Genomic DNA, 23428 nt, shown 5'->3' with positions numbered 1-23428 from the left:
TGTGTAATGACATATACACTGACTGAAATATCAAGTATTACACATTGAAAGGACCATATCTTACTGATATCCTGGTATTTTCAGGCCTGTAAGATGCTTTCATTAAAACTTCATCCTTAAACGAGCTAATTTTCGATACTGGAAAATGTCATTCCTACAGATAAACAATGTTGTCACTGCATGTTGTATATTCAGTGTGGCCAACATTAGCAGAAATTTTCAGATGGAGATTTCAACACAGTAAGCCCAGAGGTTTTATACATCAAGATTTCGGCCAGCTTTAAGAGGAATATCGAATCAGTAGCTTCACGGACTTGCAACAATCAATGCCCTGGCTGGCACAGTTACTTGATGAAAAGTTTCAGTGATTAGACAGAATCAAGGTTCGACGTCCTACGGCATTGAGAAATCGGTGAGTAGGAGGTTAATGGGTGGAGGTCAAAGCTGTGTGGCGACAGAGAAGTTGGGAATTTGGAATTGATAGAAAGTGTGTCCCGATGGCCGAGGTGGTTAAGGCAACTGTTGTAAAAAAAGTAGGGAATCCGGTTTCACGTCCTCGTCCGGCACAGATTTTCTATTCTCGCTGCTGCATTACCACAATGCCCTGTACAGCTGGGAGATTCATGTACAAACAGAATGTTACTACGAACCACAAGGAACAAGAAACTGGAAGCTGGCTTAGGATTCTGATTTCGCATGTGTTCATACTACAGACAGATTTGCATGGTGCAGAGCCACAGTCAACTGTGACTTACAGGTATTCTGAGATGCTCAGCGATGAGTCTTACTTCTCTCTGTAGTGATCAGATAGATGTCAACGTGTCCCTAGACGACCTGGCAAAAGTCTCAAAACGCGATGCTTATCGAGATCCATACCTCTCTTACGTATTACGCTGTGGGGAGCGACATGATACGAAAACAGGACTGATTTCGTAATTGTTGAAAGGATGTTGAATGCTGATGAAGACGTGCCAAGAATGTTAAATTCTGCTCTCAAGCTTTTCATGACCATGATACCAAATAAAATATTCCAGCAAGACCCTACACTGCAGATCGTACCGCATCTGCCTGCTCAGTCCTTTGATATTTGTCACTCACAAAGCATGCCTGGAATGCCATGGGACGTATAGTTTCACACTGGCGTCTAGCCAACAATTCTCATGAACTGGCATAGTATGATACGGCAAGCAATTCATCATGATACTATAGTAGAAGTGAATTCTTCGTTGCTAAGGTCACATCTCATGCTGATATTGATCTTGAATGAAAGTTTTATCGGTCCAGGCACGATAGCACTAATATGAACAAAAAATCTACGCACCAAAATACAATAATTCAGAGGGTTACAACACGACTTCTATTGATCGTAGAGAAAAGGGGTCAATAGTTTCGGATAGCCCTTGACCCGCGACTATTTGGATACCTATCGAAACAGTGGGCATACAGTAGCTATCCAACTGTACAGGTTCAAAATTTAAACATTATTCTCTTCATCCAGTCCACGGAAATTAAGCAAATCATTTGGTTCTTTTACATTAGGTATGGTCCAGGGTGCAGCTTAGGTGCCCTATAAAAGCACTATTTGTTCATGGGCCACTGTTGAGAAAACCCCGGAAAACCACGATTTTTGGATACATACAGTGCCAATTGTGAGTATGGCCACATCTATAATTTTTATTCATGGCAGATTTTCGAAATTTTTACCATGTGTTCTTAAGATGATATTTAGAACCTTGAAACTTTCTCGTGATCATAATCTGTCACCGAGGTTCAAGGCCGATCGCCAGGGTTCTGAGGTTACCAAAGTATGTTTGTCAGCATTTTTTCATCAATAAAACTTTGACGCGCTGTCTCAATATGAGACGATCGTTGCGTGAAGTTTCCATAAAATGCCACTCTTTTGTCATCGTACTTCTAACAGGTGTTCATATTTTCACAGAGTGGTACTACAGTGACAAAACATGGGCTAAAAAGTGTCTTAATATGCCTGAAAAAAATTTAAAATGACTGCCAGAAATTTTGTAAAACTAGGACAGCAAATTAAGTAAAATATATCGAATAACATTTTTACTGTTTTAGGATAGAAATCATAAGCGGGGCATTTCTGATGAACTGTGATCGATGAGAAAAGTACCCAGAAAAAATGTAAAGCAAACGAATTTGACTTAACCTTACATTATCTGTACTAATTTGCTGTTGATCTGTGTCAATGAATGTAAATGTGTTGAAGTACATAAACTTCACTGACGCGCTGATAACCTCGCTATTGAACGCTCTCTATATACCACCAGTAAAATTTTACTGGCCACAGAAATAATTTTATAGAAGCAGCATACCCTTCCTGAACAAGAAAAGAACGCAACTAGTGGAAAAATTTTCCTGTTGTAGCACAAAAAGTATATTTCTGTTTAAAAGATTGACAGAAAAGTGGAGAACGAGCTGCCTCAATCCTCATTCTGTCATCCTAAAAAATATTTGCCCTGCGAACACATTTTAGATTTTGTGTGGTGAAAGAGAGCAGCAGAGAGACAGTGCCAATGGGAGCAAAAGAAAGAAGAGACAGTAAAATGAAAAAGACAGACGAGTGGGGACTATGGGGGAGGGTGATGTCTGGACTTCACAAACCGGCGAATTTTAACACGTAGATGTAGAGGTCGCATTTTGGACCGAAATTTTAAACACGTGGTTATGGGGGAAAATGTAAGTTGGACCCTCCAGAATTTTTGAATTGCCGAGGTATAGAGGAGACAGTGGCAACGGGATGTACTGTAAATCAACGGGAGAAAAAGAAGAGAGTGCGGGAGAGAACCATATAGACAGTGGCAGTGAGAAGGCGATAAGGGTGAAAGCTTCAGTACAAAGAGAGATCGGGCAAAGGGGTTATGCTGCTCTGTACTACAAGAGTGCAAATACGAATACCAAAATTTTTGGTGGGGAAAGCGGAATCAGAATTGATGCAGGTGGTTCCCCACTTCTATGACAATCTTATAAAGAGGAACTTATTTGCCGTTTGTGTGTTCAGGCGGGGGCAATTTTTCTGCTGATGACTTAATACGTGCAACGTGACAAACAGCTGCACAAAGCTTAGTAAATGCCCGACTGGTGCTTCATGGTGCAATACTTGGTTTCTGCCAGTGTATACTGGTAATATTAGAAATTAGAAATAAGTAAAATTTTCAGTGGAGCTAAATTCGCTAAAGTGAAACAACTGCATGTTGGGCATGATATTAATGAAGATGAGACTCGTTTATGACGTTCGTTTTCCAAGAGAGAATTCCCCATAATTACAGGATTTTATATACACCACCTGTACTGGCATAGCATTTGGAAGGCTCGAAATTAGCTGTGCATAAAGTAACATTTGCGCGAGATAGCGACTTACCAGTCATTTCCTTACTACTATCACGGTCATATTGGTACTTTCAAGGCGTATAGCACCAATAGTTTAAGTTTCTATTAGAAGATAAGTTTCCGTTTGTGATCTGGCATCCCTTTCGCTATCAGGGGACTGGAAGGGAGGAGAGGAGGAGAGAGGCCTCTAGCCAGAGATGGTTGCCTCCAAGTGGTACCACAGTCGAAAAACAGAGAATGCCATGTACCGGTTTATATATAGTTGGGTCACTCCAGTCCGGTGCGTATGTACTTCGTCCAGTTTGTGGCGCTCTTTTTGAAATATGCGTCTGATGCCCCACAAAGAATTTTGGGCCATATATGGCTAGGAAATCTGAGGAAGAAAACAACGTGAACACACAGAATACATACTCACAGAGCCTAGTTCTGTTAGTTAGAGGATATTACTGTTGCAGTGAAGCCCGACATACGAAAATAGGTATGTGGAGGGATTAGAGTGTGTTCCTAACGCGAGGCTGTAGCTCTATAGGGAACATAAACTGCTATGCACGTAGCAGAGGTAGTCGTGCTACGAAATACGTGAGAGCGCGAAACGACCTCTCCCAAAGAAAAAGTGTGAATCTGCCGGGATATCGCCGCTCTGAAGGATATCACAGCCTCATAGTGTAATGTTACCTCAATCCTAAGAGATCATCACTTTTATAATGACTACTGAATAAAGGCCGCCTCCAACGTTTTACATGCCTTACAGAAAGCCGTATTTCAGACGTATGGTCATTTGCCAAAACGTGCTCGATTAGACGTCCCCTACCTTGCTGCGACATCAGTAGAATTTTTTATTCTGTGCTCTCTGTACGTAGTGATTCATCAGATTCACTTTGACTCGGCAGATAGTTTGTTACTCAAGAAAAATGAATACTTATTCTTGAATTTAAGATTGTAATACCCATCTTAAGGGCAGGAGGTTAGTAGCAATTGTGAAGATAATTGTTATCGTCAGTTAGCACGAATATGCAAATGTAAGGAATTTTAACCACATATACGCGATTCTGGAGTCAATGTCGCATCAACCCATCATACACTTCCGCTTAAAGTACGATATTCGGTCATAATCATTGTCTTGCTATAAAAGTGGCAAAGCCTGAGTCTCTATTTTGCTTCTTCACTCTACCACCCGTTCGCCAAAGTGCTCTTAGCTCTTCCTTTTTCATAGTGGTAACACTGATTGCGTCTGCTGAATATTAGACCAGCTACCATTCCGGACATCGGCTTGTTTTGTAAACAAGTAGACGACACCAAGGGACCGCACTGAGCCGTAGCAGATGCCACAGGGGGCATGAACATAAAACACTGCAAGTAGTTATTTATGCAAACTGCGGACATACCGTCTGGTTGCAATTGAACTGCAACTGTTCACTTTAGTCATCGTATGCCAGCGAAAATTAGTAGATAAGCGTTAATGCGTAACAGATTTACGTTGGGAAACAAATTAGCTCCAATTGTGGCCACCAGGTGCAACTCTGGCGGTGTACACTGTACACGCTGTCATTTGACAATCCATAAAGTGTGTGAACAGTTTGGCAATCGAGAAGAGAGACGAAAGCGCTATTAATGAATTTGCTGTGCGAGAATGGCAGCAATTACAGTGCTGCATAGCGGGTATCGCCGACTAAAGATCTGAAGCGAGGTTCGATGTCATTTAACAGTTTTAAAGATGACGACGACGACAACGAAATTCGTAACACGGGTGAGCTTGATGTGGCACCTGGAAGAGAAAGCGTCCTACCCCGGCGGAAGTTAGCAGCCAGGTTGCTGTTGCTGTAACTAACCATGTAGCACGTGTCTCGGGCACAATTTCGCAGCTTATTTTACGCTGATATCCGTACAAGATCCACAGGGCGCAGTAACTGAAATGTCATGACCCGCAGCAACGTTCTGAATTTACTCTTCGGTTTCTGGCACTGATCGAAGTTGATGACATGTGGCTGTGAAACATTATATACAGTTCCGAGGCACATTTTACCCTACAGGGTGCAGTGAATACACAGAACTCCGAATTTGGGGTGTTGTTAATCCGCGTGTGCATCAAAAGCCATTGAACTCGTACGTGACTGTGTGGCATGGATTCATAAGCACCCTTATTCTCGGCCTGTCCTCCTTCGAAAAGAACACACCCAGAGTGTCTCTCTGATGTACCATGATGTCTGCACGTTCTCGTGACCTCTTTGTACAGCATGCGATTCCTGCTTTGGGAGAGCACAACTGTGTGAAAACTATTGTTTTCATGCAAGGTGGGACAACACCTCTTATCCCTCGCCCAGAGAAAGATCACATTAATGGGACCTTCGATGAACGTATTACCTCGTATTATCTCCAGAGATTTTCCAGACGAAAGGCCTGCAAGGTCACTTGATCCGAATCCATGCGACTTTTAGCTCTGAGGCCATCCAAAAGAGCGCGTTTACCGGGTACCGTTTGGTCTACACTTGACCTGGAGGCAAATATACAGGGACATGTTGGACAGATTCCATTGGAACTGCTGCGAGCAAATGTTGATCAGGTCGTTTTACGGATGCAGCATCTCGTCGTCTCCGGTGCGCGTACTGAACAGTGTATGCAGCAGTTAAGTAACGAGTAAAATCAGCACTGTGACTTTCTCACTTCTCTGACCTTTCCTTCCCCTTTCTTTGCTATGTGCACCACCACTAACTACTCCTCGGTGTCTTTCCGCGGGCGGCCTGTCTAGTATATGTACTGCGCTACTACACATTTAACATAGTTTCCAGCGTGAAGACGTCTGTACACTCTTTATACCTCGTCGAAAATTTCTGTCTGTCCTCCGTACCTCGCATACATGATACATATTTTACGAGTGTAAGTTCACTATTCCCTATTCCCCTAAACTATATCTTATCATATATGATGAAATTAAATAAGACGTTGTCGACAATCTGACAATGAAATGAATTCAGTGCAAGTTTGTGCCGGACAGTGACTCAGCACGCTTCCCGTCCAACTCGAATTCCCAATTTATCGCACACTGCTTACGTAGTGCCGTCTGTCCTCCATACTCATTGCGCGCAGCCTCACACTCATAACCGTTAGAGTTCGGGAGAGAGAATGCAACTGCACGGAAACGATCTTTATGGCCGTCAAGGAGTACATACACTGAAGCGCGGAAGAACCGGGTATAGGCATGCCTCTTCAAATACAGAGATATGTAAACAGGCAGAAGACGGCGATGGGGTCTGCATATAAGACCAAAAGTGTTTCGCGCAGGAAATAGATCGGTTACAGCTTCTTCAATGGCAGGTTACCAGATTTGAGTGAGTTTAAACGTTGTGTTACGGTCGGTGCAGGAGCGATGGGACATAGAACATCCGAGGTAGAGATGAAGTGAGGACTTTCCTGTACGACCATTCCACGAGTGTACCGCGAATATCAGGAATACGGTGAAACATCAAATCTCAGACATTGCTGCTGCCGAAAAAGATCATGCAAGAACGGGACCAACGACGACTGAACAGAATCGTTCAAGACAGAAGTGCGACCCTTGCGCAAATTGATGCAGATTTCAATGCTGGGCCATCAACAAGTGCCAGCGTGCGAACCATTCAACGAAACAACATCGATATGGGCTTTCGGAGCCGGAGGCCCACTCGTGTACCCTTTAAGACTGTACGACACGAAGCTCCACGCCTCGCCTGGGCCCGTCAACACAGACACTGGACTGCTGATGACTGGAAACACACAGCCTGGTGGGACGAGTCTCGTTTCAAATTGTATAGAGCCCATGGACGCGTACGGGTATGGAGACAACCTCATGAATCCATGGACTCTGCATGTCTGCAGGTGACTGTTGAAGCTGGTGTGAGGCGTGTGCAACTGGAGTGATATGGGACCCCTGATACGTCTAGATACGACTCTGACAGGTGACACGTACGTAAGCATCCTGCCTGATCACCTTCATCGATTCATGTCAATTGTGCATTCCAACGGACTTGGGCTATTTCAGCAGGACAATGCGACTCCCCACACGTCCAGAATTGCTACAGAGTGGCTCCAGGAACAGTCTTCTGAGTTTAAACATTTCCGCTGGCCACCAAACTCCCCAGACGTCAACATTATTGAGCATTCGTAGATGCCTGTTCAGTAGAGATGTCCACCCAATCGTACTATTACGGATTTATGGACAGCCCTACAGGATTCATGGTATCAATTCCCTGCCACAATTCTTTAGAATCAGTCGAGTCCATGCCACGTCGTGCTGCGGCATTTCTGCGTGCTCACGGGGTATTACGCAGATGTGCCAGTTTGTCTCTTCAGCGTATTTACCTGTTCTTGTGGACATGCTTGAAACAATCAGATATGTTTATAAATGTGTAATGTGTGTTTAGTTTCTCTATTGGAATGCCAACTTTTGGTTGTATGGTTTAAATATATTCGCCAGTTTCGCTGAGATTTTTCTAAAATATGGCACGGTAACGAATTTTTTATCCTTTGCTATATTTCTGTTTCCCAACTGTGGACAAGGCGATTCACCATACTTAAGCTATGGCCGGCCGGTGTGGCCGTGCGGTTCTAGGCGCTTCAGTATGGAACCGCGTGACCGCTACGGTCGCAGCTTCGAATCCTGCCTCGAGCATGGATGTGTGTGATGTCCTTAGCTTAGTTAGGTTTAAGTAGTTCTAAGTTCTACGGGACTGATGACCACAGATGTTAAGTCCCATAGTGCTCAGAGCCATTTGAACTTAAACTATTTCCGCTGTGTATTGCTACTTTAAGAGCCAACTGCCAAACGATAGATGTTTGACTCTCTATGCTCGTAGCTGTAGATAACATCACTCACATTTGCGTGTTGTACAATAACTCACAATAACGAGACAAGTTTCAAGTTGTGGCGAAACTGATAATTTGTGCTGTTGTGTTGTGATGTCTTCGCTGCAAGTTTGTACTGGTGTTACAGGCTGGCACGACAAACCCGACGGTCCAGCTGAAAGTGGCCGTGGTCGACGGTGGGACGACCAGGGCAAGAATGCGCAGTGGCAAGGGAAACCGCACAAGTGCGCAAGCGCGGGTTCGGGCGGGCACCATCATGGTACTACCCGCTCCCACCGACGTCGTATCAGAGTGAGTCACGCTTCTTCCTCGCCATGATTCCTCTTCCATTTACAGGGTATCCAACGAAGGACTTCCCGACTTTTAAAATTAAATTAACGATACCGCAGCCCAAACAGTAACTGTATGACAGAGCAGAGGGTCCGCGTCTAACAAATGGAATTTTCGGAACCCAAGAATCGCCAGTTTTGTTTATTCAGAAATCTTTTCAGTTGAAAGTGTGCTCCATCTGTGAACCAGAAACAAACCTAATCGAATGATTCATTACAAAGAATTGTGAGAATCTGGCTCGCCAAGTCAGATCTTAGGTGCGGTTCACACTAAGACGATATACGACGCGACTGGACACGTTGCAATAAAGGTCGCGCGATGCGACGATCTGGCGTCTCGCCGTACGACAAGCAACGAGAGGACACGAATCACGTTTCAGTTTCAATCATAAGCTCTTTTGAAGAGGACTTTAGTGTAGTTTACCATTATTTAAACCTAACAAACTGGAAACGGAGAGGAAGTACTAGGTGTACCTGTACGATGCTGTGAATATCATAGTTCGGCTCTGATTTCTCGTTAGCTCTCTCAGCACTAACACAAATTCTACGAATTCAACAGGATGAGTCCAGTTTCCATTTTTTCGATCAACTAGTGTTGGCTATGATCAAGTCTTCTCGGGTTTCAAGCAGAGCTAAGGCGCCGTTCTGCGGCAACTTTTCGACAAGTTTCCTGCTCGTGACCTTCATAAAACAACTTCAGCTGGAAACGAAGGGCAGGAAACTTGTCGAAACGTTGCCGCAGAACGACTCGGCTGACAACCCGAGAGGGCTCCGTCATCTCCAGCCGAGAAAGCCTGTATTCTCATTTAGTACTAGCTACCCTTAAAAATCAAGTGAGAAGCTTTTGATTCGATACTTCTCCTGATGAGAAACTTCTCGTTGCAATAAGGTAAGTTGGTGGAAGTGTCTGAATGATGATGAAAAATCTGCCACGGAAAGTTTATTTTTAGTTAGGCTATCTAGTATGGTACTTTCATCTGTGTGGTACATCTGCAGATAAAGAAAACTAGGGTAGCATTTCTACAACTGTTCAATTTCGAAATAGTGTACGATTTAGCCTGAGCGATGTTCAGGAAAAAGTTCCCTGATTTGAAGTGACATTAGTCACGATCAGTGGTGTAGCAGTGGGTATGAAGTCTGCGTAGGGCTAGAAAAGTGTCAAAGATGGTGATAGAGGTCCCGGTGAGTGCTGCTCGGCTTCGTCCAGGTTGTCACTCGGGAGTAATAGGAATTACACTTTCAAATATGTTTTACGTCTGTTATAGTTTGCTGAAATCGGGGAACAATAACAGCAGATAATATTTATAAAATTTATAACTGTACTTTCAAGTATTGAAATTTATTCCCGAACTTAAACTTAGCTATAATAGGTACCGATGAACAACCTACAGCGGAATATGAAAATTGGTGCCGGACTGCGACTCGAATATAGACTTCCCGCTTATCGCGAAACTCAAAACTGTGCATTGTTGCCATAATACGGCATTCCAGAAACGCATGCTGTTCGATAACGTACATCATTTCAACCTCTTCCTTCAAAACGCTGACCTCCTTTCACGTTTCGGTGGTTGAAGTGATCGTCCATTCGGGGTATTCTTGATTGACATTACGTTTTTGCGATTACAGCGCCATCTGTTGGCACCTTTTGTAACTACTACTTCCGAACTTCTGTATAAAATCCTTATAACTTTCACAATAAACGCAGCATTCGTTACGTTCTTCTGTCGATCTTTGTTTTCATGTTATTTACTGTTAAAATCAGTAAGTCCTTTGTTGGTCACCCTACATAAGTGAAAATCTCACTCCTAGCTGGACAGTGGCCGCAAAGCCTTTCCAAGGTTCGCTATATCAGTTTGAACTGTTGCGGCGGCTCGTGGCAAGGCCTCGGTGCTCTGCTACCAACTCCGTTCCCCCTCTGCATCTATCACCGGTCTCTGTACTGAGGAACACGACGGTACCAGCATGTGGCACACTCTTGACATGAAACCCCCAGATAAAGATTTAGTCAGTTCCACGAGACATCACGCTAACACCTTTCAACACGGCCTACAGCATTCATAATGGCCTCAATACATGTCCACAAGCTTCTCCGCTAAAATCAGCTGACTCCTGTCACTGGTGATTGGATCAGATTGATCTATCAACAAGGGAATGTAGATTCCCCCCTTTCACTCGGCCTTTCAGATGGCCAGATCCATTTTCTATGGGAGTAAGTTCATGTGACGTAGCGGTCAAGTGGAGGTGCAATTGGGTGACAGTGTTCATCAAACCAGAAACGTAGGTGGGCAGCATGGATGCTGACATCTTGGAAAACAGCGGTGTCTACAGCAGACTCATCTCAAAGCTGTCGATTAAAGATAAACATGTGGTCACCGAGTAGGTTGAAATACTTGTTCATGTTCACGATAATCTGAAAGCGTGGACTCAAATCATGGTACGAGAACCACCTCTGATACATCAGAGAAACTTCACTGGCGTGAACCACACCCTCTATACACTATGAGTGAACCACTTCATTGGGACGTTTGTATGCTCCACACCCTTCATTATTTGAAAAGACAAAATCATGACGCGTTAGGTCAGACTACTCGCCTCCAGTCGGCTTCTTTGCAGTTTCACTGATGATTGTCCTACTCAAGACGTGCAACAGTGTGCCGCTCTCAGCAATGGCCTATTACAACCTTGCAATGTATATTGCAAGTAGTTTGCATTGTGTCACTTTCATGAGCAAGTACGATTTACAACACTGAATAATTAAGTACCCGAGCGGTTCTAGGCGCTTCAGTCTGGAACCGCGCGACCGCTACGGCCGCAGGTTCGAATCCTGCCTCGGGCATGGATGTGTGTGATGTCCTTATGTTAGCTAGGTTTAAGTAGTTCTAAGTTCTAAGGGACTGATGACCTCAGATGTTAAGTCCCATAGTGCTCAGAGCCTTTTGAACCATTTTAATTAAGTACGATTAATTGGACCGTCATTGTTTGGTAGACGTTTGATGTACCTATTAACGTTACTCTACAGTTGTCTAGTCCCAGTTCGCTATCGTACCTGGATATATGTTCTACAGTCTCAGAGAGATACTGTACTGTTTTACCGCAGCTAACTTAATATTTTATCGCGTAGATTACTTAGTTCTTAATGGAATGCTCATACGTACACGTGAATTTCAAGTAATAGTACTCGAAAGTAATTACTGTTAAGTATTCTGTTACGCAAATACGGTAAAGCTAAAGATCCTTTAACAATATTGTTTCTAGCCTACTGGAGTTTATTTCACAGTGTGCTTTTGAAGTTTATTGCACCGAGCGAATGATATGTCGCAGGCTTGTACCAATGTATTATAGAAAAATCTATTCACACTAATGCTATTCAAAATTAATATGGGAATTGGTGTTAAGAATAAAACATTGCACTCACCGCCGCGCGGTCTAAGGCGCTGCAGTCATGCACTGTGCGGCTGGTCCCGGTGGAGGTTCGAGTCCTCCCTCGGGCATAGGTGTGTGTGTTTCTCCTTGGGGTAATTTAGGTTAAGTAGTGTGTAGGCTTATGGACTGATGACCCTAGCAGTTAAGTCCCATAAGATTTCACACATACTTGAACATTTTGTTAGTGGTCTCCTCTCTTAGTAGACCCAATTCATGACAGGATAAACGCCCCCAAAACTTCACAGACCCATCTCTGGCTTGAATCTGATCTTCCATACGTTCAGCATGAAATGGTTCATTTGGCCATAAGGTGCATTGTGAGTTCATTTGAATATAGGACCAAACGTGATTCGGTCAGCAACAGTGCATTGTGCCAATCAGCTGCTGTCTAAGTTAGATGATTGCTTCCACAGTGCCGTCCCTTGCGAAGAAAGGCCTCTTGCGAGGTGGCTGACTCCAATAAAGTTCATTGCATGCGATTTTAGCCACAATGTTCTCTCACTAACAGGTGTGGATGGACCTTCATTCATTCCTGCACTAATTTCTATTGGATTTGGGTGCGATTTTGTTTCACAAGCCGTAAAACGCGCTTCCGGTGGCTCTGCCAGGATCTTTCTCCGACCACAGTTCTGACGTAGCGTGGCCACGTGCGCTACGCCACTGCTTGGAGACGCGTCGAATAGTCTTCCACAAAACACCAAAAACTCCGTCAACTTCACACAGTGTATGCCCTCGGACATGGCCAAACACGATTGCCTCTTTCGCCACTCTGTTACGTCCTTACATTTACCCATGTTTACGAATCATACTGGTAAATGTCTCACTGCTCGCTACTGCGTTGACCTCACGTAGAGCCAATTGCTCGTGCGGTTGAGCACGTGACTCGATCGCTCTGCCATCTGCAAAGGCTTAACGATTCATCTACGCGTGCGCACTGGGGCGACTAACTTTTTGTTCGGTGAGCTGCTTTTGTAAGCTGCTTAAATAAACGTCTGATGACGAGACAGCTCATACACGAAACCAGCAGAATCTCTTTACTAAACAAAAAAAAATAATAATTTAAATACGGTTTTAAATCGCTAAAGAAAATAAAGTGTAATAACTTGGAGAAAAAAGGAACATGTAAATAATTGTTACGGAAGTGGCTACATGGTGAAATAGGTGAGATATCTACTACAGTCAAAATGAGTTACTAAACACAAAGGAGGCAAATTTTCCTCTGCAGGAGATTCGAATTGCTAAACTCATAAACTTCAAAAATAAAGATTGTAGTATTTCACTGTTTAAAATAATTTTGAATTCTAAACCTGAAATTAAAATAATTTGCAACCCTGAAATACTAACATAAAATCATGGAAAAGTAAAGAAAATATAGCTTTAATTGGTCATTATTAGTGTGTTCAAATGTTTTCTTCTGTTGTTGTAATAACACTTTCATCCTAATCACATATGTTTTGTCCCTGATTGTTATATGAACAAACTTACTGAGAGATTATTGTAATGCAGACACTTTTGCACGAAAAAGAAAACTGGCACAGTTTTGAAATACATTAGTTTTGTTAATTGGCAGACTACAAATTCATCAAGGATACTCCTTCCATTACAATAGAAGCGACGTCGTTCCTAGTAGAGATAAGTTACTGAGGTTTATGACAATATCGAGGAGACAGGATTTAACATGAATAGCGTTATTCTTCAATTTTCTCAGTGAAATTTACTGGATATGCATTACAAAAGTTCTAAGTTAACCTGATGTGAACAGTCTTACAGTCAGTCGATGCTGTTGCGACAACGTTGTCAGCATCTGCGACAATGGTCCATTAGTTCAACTCATTACGAAAACATCGTTGATACTTAACGAGTACCACTGGTTAAAAATACTGCTGGATAATGTTTTAATTGTAGAAAACACCCCTTTTGTTCTAATGCTAGTCAGATACATCTATTATAATACTAAAATATTATGATTTACCATTTTGTCGGTGGAGTTCGGTTTCAGCTCTTACAGAATTGGGCTGTAATTGTTTTGTCTTTGCACTCGTATTTCGCCAAACTGACATCGTGACCTCCACAAACTACATTTCATATCATTTCTTGTCCTTGCAGGGACCACATCCTTTACGCTGTCACCTGGGCGAGCCCTGACACACTGCTGGCTTCGTGGGCAAACCGTGTGGGCAACGTAGTGCAGTTCGTAAGCTACAACACAAGCTCTGGCGTCATATATAGGGTACGTACTCTGTCTCGGCCAGAGGTGTATTTCGTTCAGAAAGTGAAGCGTCCACTTCTTACACTAAAACAAAAGTGCTAATATGGGGACCTGGACCCAGGAAATGACGATTTCGTGTTCGGGTTTTTCGTGTACGAACGAAGTAAAGACTTTCCGCTTTAAAATGACGAATATACTATTTAGCTTCATTCTATGCATTTCTAAATTATTTTCTAAAAATTTGTGAGACACGTTCGTCACAGCATGTACACTGAAACAATCTGTCACTGAAACTTTTACGTTATTCCACAGATAATATATCTGTCGAACCTGTTTTCATATTTGGATAACATTTTGCAACAGTCAACCGTTAAGTTACCTACGGTAATTTACAAGAATAACGTAATTCTTTGTCGTTTGCTTTGTAAATTACATTCTTGGTCCAATGCAAACACAACGCTCTACAGCGATTTTATTTTTCTTAAACAAAACCGACACAGCTGTCACGTAATTCTTTATTAGCAGAACCTGTTTCGCAACAATAGGGTTGCATTACGTAATCAAATCCTTAACAGTGAAACATAGAAATTATTGGACGCCCCCATCAGTCTTCATATTGTACCAAAACTTCCTTAAAAGTGTGGTTGTCGAAATAAGAGTCGAAATAAGAGGTAGACGCCCATGTTAAATAGCTGACCAAAACTTTGGATACCGTTCCTTTTAAGGACTTTTACAACAACATGACTGTGACTTGGGCGTCCGATAGTCTCTACGTTTCGCCGTAAATTATTTGATTACGTACCTGATAATGCAACTCACGGAACCGGTTGTACTAATAAAGTGTTATTCAATAGACTTTGCGGTACATGCAAGCAAGGTACATACATAACCGAATAATAATAGACTCACAAGCTACGACGTGGTTGAGAATAGAACAGTGATCCAGAAAATGTAGAATAAATTTTATTTCCTTCTGTGATCACAAACTTGTTAGATCCTCAGGCTACCGGTTTCGGTTTTCAATGATTATCTTCTGATCTGTAGCAAAATAAGGGAAAGCACTTTTACAACCAGTAGATCGTCTACAGCTTAAAGCAGTAAAATAGGCCGTAATAAAAAGTATTACTGACGTGTGAACACAATGCACATTAAATATGACGAGTCACACCTGCTTTAAAAATGTGTTCTAATATATTGGACCCATAATGCCATCGACGCTCCATTATATTAGGACATGTTTTTAAATCAGGCACGCCTCATCATATCTAAAATGCATGTCGGTAATAATTCTTATTGTGGCTTATTTTATTGTTTTAAGCTGTAGACAATTTACCAGTTATAAAAGTGTTTTTCCCATGTCTTTCCGCAGATCTGAAGGTGTCATTGCTGACCCAAATAGGTAGTCTGCGGACATAAAAAGATCTATAGACGATATTACGTGCTAATGCGGACAGTGGTGGTACAGTGAGATACACGAACGATGGCGGACCGCGCAGCTCGTGGTACGGTCAGGGATAGCAGTGCTGCCGGTTCCGAGTGATAATTCCGGTAAACGCACGGATGGACTTGAAGAAAGCGTGTATCCCGCAAATTACGTCTCTCGTTCGCTAAAACGTATAGGGGTCAGTCAAATCAAAACGAGACAGAGAGACAAAAAGGAAGTAAAGTTGAGTGTTAATACATTTATCCCGATGCAACACAAGATGGCCAGTGCTTTCGTGGAAGGATTTCTGCGGTTGCCTACGAAACCATGATTGCGCCCAGGCTTGCGCCTCTTCGTCCGAAGCAAATAGACGGCCACAATACCTTTTTTCACACTCCCTAAAATATGGAAATCCCATGGGGAGAGACAGGGACTGTATGGAAACTGTGTAATGGTTTGCCAGCGGAAATTCCGCAGCCAAACAACGTTGGCAACGTGAGGGTGAGCATTATCCTGTAACAGTATGATGGCGTCCGTCAACACTCCGAGCGTTTCAACAAGATGGCGCACTTCAGTTTTTGCAAAGTGTCTAGATACTGCTGTGCATTAATTGCAGCGCCGTGTTCCAGAAAGTCATTCAGAAATGTGCCCTCGCATTCAAAGAAATAATTCCCCCAGAGTTGGCGTACCTATTTTTTGGAGCCATGAAGAAAGACATTAGTGGCCACCTATATGCTTCGGCCGAAAGCTACCACGTCTCGATACCATCATGGTTCCAATGGCAACCGCAGACATTTTTCATTAAGGCGCTGACAGTCTTGCCTCGTAGTGGACTAAATGTGTTAAGATTTATGATGATTACTTCTGAAATACACACATCAAAAAGAGTTTTGCATCACCCCGGTTCCCAGAACTCATGAAGATAAACGTTCACTGTGGATAATGCATCACAAACATAGTCCCTTTGACTATTCAGAGATGTGACTAAACCCGCCCAAAGATGTAAACTACCATGCATCAGCAGCGCCTATTACACTGAGGGCGTCCGACAGCCGATCAGTTCCAGTCATTAGACCGGGAAGGAGGTACATGGCTCGTGTTTGTAGTTCAACCATGCCAAGACGGCCAATACCGCGGTTCGATGTCCGAGTTGTTACTTTGTGCCAGGAAGGGCTCTCAATAAGCAAAGTGTCCAGTAGTCTCGGAGTGAACCAAAGCGACCTTGTTCGGACATGGAGCAGATACAGAGAGACAGGAACTGTCGATGACATGCCTCGCTCAGGCCTCCCAAGGGCTACTACTGCTGTGGATGACCGCTACCTACGGATTATGGCTCGGAGGAATCCTGATAGCAACGCCACCATGTTGACTAATGCTTTTCGTCCGTCACATGACGTTGTGTTACGACTCAAACCGTGCGCAATAAGCTGCATGATGCCCAACGACGTACATGGCGAGGTCCATCTTTGCAACCACGACACAATGCAGGGGGGGGGGGGGGGGGGTACAGACGGGCCCAGCAACATGCCGAGTGGACCGCTCAGGATTGGCATCGCGTTCTCTTCACCGATGAGTGTCGCATACGCCTTCAACCAGACAATCGTCGGAAGCGTGTTTGTATGCTACCCAGTGAGGCTGAATGCCTTACTGTCCAGCGAGTGCAGCAAGATGGAGGTTCCGTGTTGTTTTGGGGTGGCATTGTGTGGGACCGACGTACGCCGCTGGAGGTCACAGAAAGCGCCGTAACGGCTGTATGATACGTAAATGCCATCCTCCGAGCGATAGCGCAACAATATCGGCAGCATATGGGTGAGGCATTCATCTTCATGGACGACATTTCGCGCCTCCATGACATCCTTGATGATAACGACACCGCTCAACTAGAGTGGCCGGCATGTTCTCCAGACATGAACCCTATCGAACATGCCTGGGATAGATTGGAAAGGGCTGTTGATGGACGACGTGACCCACCAACCACTCTGAGGAATCTACGCCGAATCGCCGTTGAGTGGTATGGTGTATGTTGTATGGTGGTACAACATGCAATGTGTGGTTTTCATGTCGAATAAAAAGGGCGGCAATGATGTTTATGTTGATCTCTATTCCAATTTTCTGGGCGGGTTCCGGAATTCTCGGAACCGAGGTGATGCAAAAGTTTTTTTGATGTGTGTAATAAACAGTTTACCTCGTTTTCATCTGACTGTCCCTTATATAATTTGTTGCTTACCACCATGGGCAATTTCAACTCGCAACAAAAGGAATAAAAATTCAGTAAATAACTCGCTACCACCACATTTAATGCTCGAAGTGGCTTCGACGTCAACAGCTCAGCGTACAGAACGTTACTGAACGCTTATTGTTTGTGGAAGACTGTGTGACGCAGGTGCGCAGAAAAAACCTAAAGTAGAACCGCTGTCATTTCTGAAACCAGCTAGAACAGTGCTGAGGTTGTGTGTGCGGAGACATGGACTCCAACATACAGTGCAAGGAAGCCTTACGGACCTCAAAACCTGTTAGTTCACACTGTTGTTTTGATTCTGTGTACCACCATATGGGCTTGGGACAAGGAATGAAAGAAGAGAAAGACTAATTGAGTTCTGTAACAAGTTTCAGCTAGTAATAGCGAATAACCTGTTCAAGAATCACAAGAGGAGGAGGTATACTTGGAAAAGGCTGGGAGATACGGGAAGATTTCAATTAGATTACATCATGGTCAGACAGAGATTCCGAAATCAGATACTGGATTGCAAGGCGTACCCAGGAGCAGATATAGACTCAGATCACAATATAGTAGTGATGAAGAGTAGGCTGAAGTTCAAGACATTAGTCAGGAAGAATCAATACGCAAAGAAGTGGGATACGGAAGTACTAAGGAATGACGAGATACGTTTCTCTAACGCTATAGATACAGCAATAAGGAATAGCGCAGTAGGCAGTACAGTTGAAGAGGAATGGACATCTCTAAAAGGGGCCATCACAGAAGTTGGGAAGGAAAACATAGGTACAAAGAAGGTAGCTGCGAAGAAACTATGGGTAACAGAAGAAATACTTCAGTTGATTGATGAAAGGAGGAAGTACAAACATGTTCCGGGAAAATCCGGAATACAGAAATACAAGTCGCTGAGCAATGAAATAAATAGGAAGTCCAGGGAAGCTAAGACGAAATGGCTGCAGGAAAAATGTGAAGACATCGAAAAAGGTATGATTGTCGGAAGGACAGACTCAGCATACAGGAAAGTCAAAACAACCTTTGGTGACATTAAAAGCAACGGTGGTAACATTAAGAGTGCAACGGGAATTCCACTGTTAAATGCAGAGGAGAGAGCAGATAGGTGGAAAGAATACATTGAAAGCCTCTATGAGGGTGAAAATTTGTCTGATGTGATAGAAGAAGAAACCGGAGTCGATTTAGAAGAGATAGGGGATCCAGCATTAGAATCGGAATTTAAAAGAGCTTTGGAGGACTTACGGTCAAATAAGGCAGAAGGGTGTAAGACAAGGCTGTAGCCTTTCGCCCCTACTCTTCAATCTGTACATCGAGGAAGCAATCATGGAAATAAAAGAAAGGTTCAGGAGTGGAATTAAAATACAAGGTGAAAGAATGTCAATGATACGATTCGCTGATGACATTGCTATCCTGAGTGAAAGTGAAGAAGAATTAAATGATCTGCTGAACGGAATGAACAGTCTAATGAGTACACAGTATGGTCTGAGAGAAAATCGGAGAAAGACGAAGGTAATGAGAAGTAGTAGAAATGAGAACAGCGAGAAACTTAACATCAGGATTGATGGTAACGAAATCAATCAAGCTAAGGAATTCCGCTACCTAGGCAGTAAACTAACCAATGACGGACGGAGCAAAGAGGACATCAAAAGCAGACTCGCTATGGCAAAGAAGGCATTTCTGGCCAAGAGAAGTCTACTAATATCAAATACCGGCCTTAATTTGAGGAAGAAATTTCTGAGGATGTACGTCTGGAGTACTGCATTGTATGGTAGTGAAACATGGACTGTGGGAAAACCGGAACAGAAGAGAATCGAAGCATTTGAGATGTGGTGCTATAGACGAATGTTGAAAATTAGGTGGACTGATAAGGTAAGGAATGAGGAGGTTCTACGCAGAATCGGAGAGGAAAGGAATATGTGGAAAAGACTGATAAGGAGAAGGGACAGGATGATAGGACATCTGCTAAGACATGAGGGAATGACTTCCATGGTACTAGAGGGAGCTGTAGAGGGCAAAAACTGTAGAGGAAGACAGAGATTGGAATACGTCAAGCAAATAATTGAGGACGTAGGTTGGAAGTGCTACTCTGAGATGAAGAGGTTAGCACAGGAAAGGAATTCGTGGCGGGCCGCATCAAACCAGTCAGTAGACTGATGACAAAAAAAAACACCATAAAGACATGCCTTGAATAGCTCTATGTAGGGCGGATCTCTGAAATGTGGCCTTGTAATGTCGATGACAGCTTATGGTAGACTGTTATGTAAATAAATATGCTATGCCTTTCTCTGTATTGTGTTTGCATCAACTGCCTGGGTCCATTTGGAACGTAATCCATGTGAAGGTTGCAGATTTGTAGACGGATTATATTAAAGTGATAAAATTCTATCGAGCTACCAGCCGTGTGAAGTAGTCTAAAATTCACGAGCTTTCGGCCGAGTACTCCTCGGCCTTTGTCAAGTGGTGAGTGTCTTACGGTTGCTGCTGCCATCTTCATATAGCTGCGCTGCCTTCTATGATATCACTGGCGTTTGCTCCGGCGCCATATAAGATGTTTTCATTGCGCGCCCACCGCACCCGCTTCAACCTCCCGATGGCCGGGTCCAAAGCCGTGCTTCGCTGCAGGGCACCGTCTTTATTGAGGGTTTTCTCGATCGCTACTTTTACTATTCTATCCCAGGATCTGTTATTCCATGTAATGACAGACCTCTCTTAGAATGCAATAGATGTCCGTTGCCTAGAGAATGTTCTGCTACCACTGATTTTCCAGAGAACCGTAGGCGAAAGCGCGCCTCGTGTTCTACACAGCGCTGTCCAATAGCACCCGCAGCATGTCCAACATAAGACTCCCGTCACCCACACCCACACGTCATTTTGTATACTTTTGGTGTTGTGCGGTCTACATCGTCTTTCAGAGACCTCCTGAGCTGTCTAATTTTTGTTGGAGCCCTGAAGAACGAAAGGTTTTTACGCCTCTTCAAGAGGCGGCTAATCTATCGTCTCCCTGGGCCACAGAAAGGAAAAATCGCAAGCTTCTTTATGTGTTCCTCGATGTCCTCCTATTTACGTGTTTTCGGGAAGATTACGTGCGGTTGTTCTAGCCGTTTTCCTTCAACAGTTTCCTTACATGGCACAGTTCATTTGCCAGGTTTTCAGCGTCTGAGGCGGCTCGACGCACCAAGGTCCTCAGGATACAACGTTGTGGTAACTGTCAGTGTGCAGATATCTGTCCTTGTGAGCGGGTTTCGGGCAAGAACTCTGGCTGAAACACCCATCTGCTTCGCGGCGGACGAGGACGTCGAGGAACGGTAATGCACCACCTGTCTCTATCTCCATCTTGAACTTGATGTTGTCATGAATGTTGTTGTTGTGGCCCAAGAACACTCCAGACTTTTCAAGCCCCCGGACCAGAGAATGAACGCCTTGTCTACATAACGGTAAAAGCAACTAGGACAGTTTTATGTTGGACAGACTATGCGTACTATAGAACAGCGCTGTGTAGAACAAGATACATGCATTCGCCATCGGTACCATGAGAAATCAGCGGTAGCAGAGTATGCTCTAGGAAACGGACACCATAGTACAGCGAAGAGACACCTCCTATTACACGGACTAAAGTCTTTCGAATGGCTTAATAAAAGAAGTTATAAATATAAAAATTTGTGACACCAACCTCAATAAAGACGGCGGCCTGCAACTAAGCGTGGCTTGGGACCCATACGTCTGAAGGCTGAAGCGGGCGAGGCAGGCACACAACGAAAACACTACCTTGTATGGCGCTGGAACGAGCACCAGCGACGTCACAGAAGGTAGTGCGGCTATATGGGCATGGTAGCAGCAACTAAGACAATTGACAGGAGCGCTCGGATGGAAGCTCGTAGATTTTAAACCACTTCGGTACATATCGCCGAGAAATCGTGCATTAGTTGATTATACACTGAAGCTCCAAAGAACCTGGTGTAGGCAAGCGTGTTCAAGTACAGAGATATGTAAACAAGCAGAATACGGCGCCGCGGTCGGCAACGTCTATATAAGACAACAGTGTGTGGCGCTGTTGTTATATTGGTTACTGCTGCTACAATGACAGCTTATCAAGATTTACGTAAATCTGAACGTGGTGTTACAGTCGGCGCACGAGCGATGGGACACAGCATATCCCAGTGTACCGTGAATGTCACGAATCCGGTAAAACATCTAATCTCCGACATCGCTGCGGCCGGAAAAAGATCCTGCAAGAACGGGACCAACGGCGACTGAAGAGAATCGGTCAACGTGACAGAAATGCAACCTTCCCGCAAATTTCTGCAGATTTCAATGCTGGGCGATCAACAAGTGTTAGCGTGCGAACCATTCAACGAAACATCATCTATATGGGCTTTCGGAGTTGAAGGCCCACTAGTGTGCCCTTGATGACTGCACGACACAAGCCTTTATACCCCGCGTGGGCCCGTCAACATCAACATCGACATTGGATTGTTGATGGCTGGAAATATGTTGCCTGGTGGGACGAGTCTCGTTTCAAATTGTATTGAGCGGATGGACGTGTACAGGTATGGAGACAACCTCATGAATACATGGTCCCTGCATGTCAGCAGGGGATTGTTCAAACTGGTGGAGGCTTTGTAATGGTGTGATACGAGACTCCTGATACGTCTAGATACGACTCTGACAGATGACACTTACGTAGGCATCCTGTCTGATCACCTGCATCCATTCGTGTCTATTATGCATTCCGACGGACTTCGACAATTCCAGCAGAACAATGCGACACCCCACACGTAGAATTGCGACTGAATGGCTCCAGGGACACTCTTCTGAGTTTAAACGGTTCCGCTGCCCACTAAACTCTCTATACATGAGCATTATTGAGCATATTTGGAATGCCTTGCAACGTGCTGTGCAGAAGAGATCTCCATCCCCTCGTACTGCCACGGATTTATGTACAGCCCTGAAGGATTCATGGCGTCAGTTTCCTCCAGCAGTACTTCAGACAGTAGTCGAGTCCATGCCACGTCGTATTGCGGCACTTCTGCGTGCTCGCGGGGGCCTACACTATATAAGACAGGTGTAACAGTTTCTTTGGCTCTTCAATGTATTACACTCTACAGTTTGGAGTATGTGATACTATTACTACTTATTACGAAGGAAGTATTAATGTCACGTGTTATGGAAAGTGCACGAGTGTCATGTCATCCGTATAGGAGAGAAAGAAGAAAGGTGAGAATAAGCATAACAGTTAGAGGGTGCAAGATAGACGACAGGCTAAATCTGGCAAAATGAGCATAGATAAAGAGTTGCCAAGTGATTCCTAAATTCCTTCCTAGAGTCCGGGGGGTTGAAACTTGAAACACCAGTACCCAAAAATGTTCCTTTTTTGCTACGAAACGAAGATTTCATGTGAACTTTGGGAGACAAAAACTTAAAATGTCTGATGATACACCGTACAAACACAAAATTTTTATCATAGTCTTGTGATAAAACATTAGAAAATGAAAGATCACTGCCAGTAGCAGGTGTTGAAAAACCTGTTTGTTTTAATCTTGTAGGCTATGAATATTCGAACAATAATTACCATTGAACGGAAATGCCTTTGTTAACCAACATGTTATTCCCCACCCCCTATCCTCAAA

The 23428-nt window shown here is 43.8% G+C and overlaps 1 protein-coding gene across 1 annotated transcript in view; it reads left to right on the top strand.

Annotated features, from left to right (window-relative positions):
- LOC124798316 (venom dipeptidyl peptidase 4-like) overlaps positions 1 to 23428 on the top strand; it is a 318770-nt gene that overhangs the window by 167544 nt on the left and 127798 nt on the right. The window contains exons 8-9 of the mRNA XM_047261654.1: positions 8318 to 8481; positions 14049 to 14172. Coding sequence (XP_047117610.1) covers positions 8318 to 8481; positions 14049 to 14172 — 288 coding nt within the window. The remainder of the gene's footprint in view (positions 1 to 8317; positions 8482 to 14048; positions 14173 to 23428) is intronic.

This window comes from Schistocerca piceifrons, chromosome 5 (assembly GCF_021461385.2).
Source record: "Schistocerca piceifrons isolate TAMUIC-IGC-003096 chromosome 5, iqSchPice1.1, whole genome shotgun sequence".
In the NCBI taxonomy this organism is placed as follows: Eukaryota; Metazoa; Arthropoda; class Insecta; order Orthoptera; family Acrididae; genus Schistocerca; species Schistocerca piceifrons.
This window is presented reverse-complemented; position numbering and strand designations above follow the sequence as displayed.